Source organism: Miscanthus floridulus, chromosome 13 (genome assembly GCF_019320115.1).
Source record: "Miscanthus floridulus cultivar M001 chromosome 13, ASM1932011v1, whole genome shotgun sequence".
NCBI lineage: Eukaryota > Viridiplantae > Streptophyta > Magnoliopsida > Poales > Poaceae > Miscanthus > Miscanthus floridulus.
In genome coordinates, this window is record NC_089592.1 from 78486914 (window position 1) to 78492913 (window position 6000).

General features: G+C 47.6%; 1 protein-coding gene across 1 annotated transcript; it reads right to left on the reverse strand.

Annotated features, from left to right (window-relative positions):
* Nucleotides 1–3728: 3728 nt before the first annotated feature.
* LOC136500111 (phospholipase A1 EG1, chloroplastic/mitochondrial-like) lies at nt 3729–5141 on the reverse strand. Its single transcript, XM_066495516.1, has one exon. The coding sequence runs from the start codon at nt 5139–5141 to the stop codon at nt 3744–3746; it is 1398 nt and encodes a 465-aa protein (XP_066351613.1). The 3' UTR covers nt 3729–3743.
* Between the last annotated feature and the right edge of the window lie 859 nt (nt 5142–6000).

Consider the following 6000-nt stretch of genomic DNA (forward strand, 5'->3'; position numbering starts at 1 on the left):
AGGGCTTCGAGGTACTAAGCGAATGTGAAGGGCAAGCGACGGCTTGGCGACCGAGGTACCATGGCTAAGGTGAAGAAGAGAGTACTTGCATTGAGTCGAGGTACTAATCAAGCTATGAGGAGTCATATTGTGTTGAGGATCAAATCATTAGTGAAAGTGACTTGAAGCCATGAAGGTGAACTCATAAGTATAGAAATGGTTCAAGTCACATAATCAAGGTATAATGAGAATGAGGAAAACATATTCGATAATAGAAGTTTTCAATTGCCAAATGAAGTGACAACAAGCTCAAAGGCATTTACATTCTTTTATGCTTTAAATTTGAGTTTAGGAAAAGCCGTACTATAAAGAGAGATTCTAGTACTAGTTGGTCAACTGTGCAACCAGATGCTCAAAACTACAGATCTATATCCTCTTACCCTAGCCAAAGCAGCCAGCCAAAAATCTCTAGATTCTACCTGTTTTGGCTAGGGCGGCAGTGCCACCCTATAAGGGCGACAGTGCCGCCCATAAACGACCGTTGGGACCCAAGAGGTATAAATACCATTTGGGCCAGCCCACAACGTAGAGCCATCTTCTCCAACGGTTCAGTTCGAAACTGAACAGACCAAAAGCTCACCTCTCTCTCTCCTCCATTGTTGCTCCTTCATCCCTCAAGCAATCCTTGATTTCCACCATCAAAACTTGAGAGAAAAGACAACAAAACTCGGTTGGAGAGCAGATCCATTGATTCCCAAAGTCTAAGAGCATTTGGTTCATGTTTGGCCAACGGTTCTAGGGTTTGTTACTCTTGGAGCTTGCTCCTAGCCGGCTAGGCGTCGCCCTTGTGCTTGCCAACTTGTGTGGTAGCCTTGGGAGGTTTGTAACCTCATTTGAAAAGCTAAGAAATCACCCCTCACTTCAAGAGTTCATTCTCTTGATTTGAGAACGAGGGCAAGGCAAGCCTTGGTGGCGAGCCAATCCTTTTGTGGATGCCTCAACAACGTGGACTTAGGACAAGCCTTGATGGCGAGCTGAACCACGGGATAAATTTTTTGTCTCGCATGCTTCACTTTATGTTCTTGCTGGTTTAGCTCTTTGCTAGCTGTTGTTAGGGTTTGGTAGCTCGATCCTCTCTTGTGTGAGATTTCTGTGGTATCCAGTCTTTGAACTGGATTTTGTCTTTCTGTTGCAGGATTGAGCAGTTGAGAGGGTCAGGTTAATATCTGTGAAATCTCAACACTATCTGCTTTATTTTTAAGAGCGGCAGTGCCGTCCCTATAAGGCCGGCAGTGCCGCCCTCTGTTCTAATAGAGTTTCGAGTTGAATTTGCAGGATTGAGCAGCTGAGAGGGTCAGGTTACTATCTGTGAAATATCAATGCTGTCTGCTTTATTTTTGAAGAGAGGCAGTGCTGCCCTATAAGGCCGGCAGTGCCACCCTCTGTTCTAACAGAGTTTCGAGTTGAATTTTTACATGCCTATTCACCCCCCCTCTAGGCCTCCTAGGCGACATCAAGGTTCCTTTCACTAAGTACCTATACGTGGATGTGCATTTTGGAAGTCTAGGGATCTAGATGGCATCTAAGTTGAGAGGTTGCTCCAATGTATTTTACTTTTCTTTTCAACTACCCCAGGCCAGTTCCATTCGTTAGATGCTAGCAGCATGTAAACACACGTCATGAATATGTGGCATGTGGCTATGATTGCTCTATGAAAACCTTTCAAGTATTTTTCCATGGAAAACTCATGTGTTGAGATTCTCGCGGACACCGCTAGCGAGATCACCTCCCCAAATAAGCGAGAGGAGACTCCCCTGCTTTTTATTGGCTGAGACGGCGACAGACCTTTTCTCAATCACCTCCCTACCTATCACCCTCCTCTTCTCTGGCCATCTAGCTTGCTTAAGAGAAACTTCTTTATCTTTTTTAAGCACCATTTACAATCATTACTACACAAATAATTTTACAAGACAGAGGTTCTTATTTTAGGAGCCGTCCGCGCAGGGTTCGCCTGAGCTGAGACTGCAGACACCAGCACCGACGTAGTGGGCCGCAGCACCGGGTGTGACCATAGGAGAAGCCATAGTGGTGAGCGGTGATAGCGCGCCCATGCCAGAGGCAATAGAGTGGAAGTCGAGGGCGCGGGACGCCGACATGGGGACGGCGTGGGGACAAGCGGAGCGGGCGCGGGATGGCATGGAGCGGCGACGGGCACGCGCATGGAGGTGGAAGCGGGGTGGCCTCGATGCGGAGTTTGGCGGCGAGGCAGCAGAGAAATCGAGAGGTGGCGCCCCATGGAGCGGAGGTGCCGAGACGGGCACCTTGAAAAGGATAAGGTTGGAGTGGATGAAGTTTCTGGAGGAAACAAATGTGTGCTCATATTTGATGCAGCGTGATAGAAATCAGACGACTAAGATGGATGTGGGGCTGTTGTAATGAACATTCATACAGTACTCACGGATGAGAAACTAAGGGTCTTTTATGATTCCCATTATAGAGATTTCTTTTTCAAGTGGCACACAAAACAAGAACTATATTTTTTCGATAAAAAGTTATTAATTTTCAATAACATTACATCAAGGTGATACAAAGTCTTCAAAATTGCCTTCAGGCCTTTGCATGAATAAATCACACATCAACAAAAAAAAGTAGAACATCATGCACACCCTAGTGACCATCAATACAAAGATTAGATCGCCACCTATATATGTGCTCGGGAAAAAGTAAACCTTGACTGCTAGCGTCAACCATTACTTGCAAAGCCACCACAACCAAGTCTTGCATATGCGACTTTTGTAGAATAGTCTATGTATATATGGAACCAATATATAACCATGTAGATAACCTGCGAGAATAATGATTTTTCTTTTCCGAAAACAATACCGTTTGTGTGCGAAGCCAAATTGACCAGCAAATGGCGGCTTCCTCTAGTAGGAGAAGTGGCTTCAAGTTTTTATTTCCCCCACCTGCCAAACATGTGTGAGACACTTATAGGTTTAGGAAGACCAGAAACCATCTGAGTTATGGACCAAACTGCGCGAGCGAATCGCCAATATCAAAGAACAAGTATTGAATTGTATGTCTCATCTATGTGACAAAAGCAACAAGTTTTGCTACCTTGCCAGTTCTGTTGTGCTGAATTAATACTCCATCCATTCCAAATTATATGGTGTTTTGACTTTTCTAGATGCATTGATTTTACTATGTATCTAGACATAAGTGTATATATCTAGTGTGTAACAAAATCTATGTATTTAGAAATGCCATTCCATGCAGGATTTAACGGCGTTATGCTTTTAGTGGTAGGCGACATCTCTATTGACAGTGAGGCGCCTTGCGGTGACTTCGTGATTTGCCTGGCTCAGTCATTCGAACGTGCTCATAGGGGTAGGGTTTGCGTACGTGTGTTTACAGGGGGTGAGTGTACGTGCGTGCTATGGATGTCTATGTTGTACTGTGTAATTCTCATAAAAAAATGCCAACACGTCTTCTAATTTGGAATGGAGGGAGTATTGATTTTTATAAGAATACTGTTTTTTAAGACAACCCATGCTCATGTACATGTTAGAAATAATAAGAAGGGTTGCAACTCATAAGGTGAAAATTGCTAAGAGGAGTGCCTTAGCTCTTCGACTTCTGAGTTGATCTACCCAGTATTCATTCAAGTACAAGTATCCATGAAATTAAGCCCGCAGCGCGCGGACAAAAAAGGGATGGCCGTGGACCGTGGTCACGATGAAAGGCCACCATCAGGACTGATACATTCAGATCCCAAGCGCTTGCATTAATTCACCAGCACGTATCGCAGCCATTTGCCACCACCACGATTCGAACATGGATGCGACGGCCCTGCCGGTCACACCTCCTTCTTCATCCATTATCGAGTCGGATCCAACAGCAACAGTGATGTCGTCGTCGGTGCACTTGAGAAGCTGATCAATGTAGGCCTGCAGGTCGTGAACGTAAGCTATGTCACCAGCCTCGAAGAAGTCGAGGGCAACCTCTACGCCGACGTGCACATAACAGGCCTTGCTCCACGGCAACTCGTACCGTCCTGCTAGAACCCTAGCGCCCTCGTTGAAGAGGACCCCGGGCATCTTGGTCACTGGGTCCTTCACGTTCACGACCCGTAGCACCTTCACGCCCAGCTCGTCGCATCGCTTCTTGAACTCTAGGTTGCCAACGCGCGGACCGGCAAAGGAGTAGACTGTGATGGGGATCGACGACGAGCCACCACCACCGTTAATACCGTTGTTATTAGGGTACGAATTCAGGCCGAGCTCGGCGAGGTCGTAGCCGAGGAGGAGGGCGAGGGAGCTTCCCATGCTGTGTCCGGCGAGGGTGATACTCATCTCCTCGTCCTTGTGCTTGGCAACAAGGTGGGAGATCTCGGAAAGCAGCTGGTTGCGGCAGCTGCCGGCGGTGAACTTCCCGAAGGCATCGTCGGAGTCGGAGGTGTAGACGGAGAGGAACCCCGACTCGACTCTCACGTCCGGGCGGGGGTCAGCAGGGTCGAAGCGTGCAGGCGCGAGCGTGCTCATGAAGTTGGCAAGCCACTCCGATACTGTCACCGTCCCGCGGAAGGAGACAAGGATGTCGCGGCGGCCGAGACGAGCTGCTTCCCGGTCCGACGCGACGGCGACGTAGCCGATCCACCGGCTCTTGCTGCAGGGTCGGCCGAAGACGTCGGGTGCCGCGTAGATGTACTTGGTGACGGCGTACCCGTACCCGGCGCCGTGCATCCCCACCGCCTGCAGCATCTGCTTCTTGCCGTGCTTGCAGTTGAGATACCGCTGGGAACGTGGGTCCAGGTCGAACGCCCTGTAGCACGCCGCCACGAGCTCCGCGTAGCGGACGATCTCAGCGCTGAGCAGCGGATGCAGCGGCTCCACCAGGCCTCGCCAGTCGCCAGCGCCTTGTACCTCCTGCCACATGCACGCCAGCGGCGGCGGCGTAACGACCATGGCGGCTTTGGCGCGGACACTACCTGCGGCGGGCGCCACTTCCGTCGTCGACGCTGCAGCCTCCTGCTTGTGTTGTAGGCTGCTGAGGCTGACGGTGATCGGCGTGGCGGAGGACACCGCTAGGGTTGTGGACACTCGGTGACTCGTTATCGTCGTCGGTGTGCCCGGCGCCACGGCGAGCTTCGCAGCGGTAGCCATCAAGCTTGGATGGAGGGAGAGATGGGGAGTTGGGGGGTATATATATGACATATATATGAGGCTAGGAGCACACTCATCGATTGGTACAGTGGCGGTTACTGGATATCGATATTATTATTATTATTACCAAACTATTAAAGAATTATTTTTTTTCTCATATACGCAGGAGAGCTGAAAGAACCAAGATTTTAGTCAACTTTCTTCGGCCACCTCTCTCTAACCGACTCCGTGAATGTAGAAAATATTTTTGTTGGTCTCACTATAGCTCTTCATATATGCAAAACTTCTTGACGTAACCTAAATAACTAAGAATTCAAATCAAATAGATCCTTAGGAATTTCCTAATCAGATACCAAAATTTCTACCTCTAGACTTTTCGTCCATCACCTCATTCTATTTTTGTTTTTTATCCAAATGCGTGGTTAATTACTGTCTATGAGTCCATATAGGAGTGCGTCTGTAGTGCTATATGTTTTCCTACCTTTTTTTCTCCCTGTGAGACTAATCAGACTTTGACATCCACTGTTAGAATACCCTATTTATTTGGTTGATAAGCTATAATTAAAAGTACTATTGACTGATTTGTTGTGTACGACGTATAAAGCTAACAGGGCAATCAATTACATGGTTGGTGCTACGTAGTAGTACAATAAAATCTAGCTCGATCAATCCAGCTACGTGCCGCCATGCATGCATACAAACATTGTCGTTTTCTTATTGATGGGTGATCGTGAGTCCGCATAGTAGCCCGTCGCTATTATCTTAATTTTAAACTTCTTTGACTGTGAGTCGGCATCTTCATGCAAGTTAGATCTGACTTTTAGACTTCTTATATTATTATATTTGGTTCATTGCTTCC

Excerpts from the sequence above, each read along its gene's own strand:
- LOC136500111 (XM_066495516.1), bottom strand. The coding sequence starts at position 5,141 with ATGGCTACCGCTGCGAAGCTCGCCGTGGCGCCGGGCACACCGACGACG.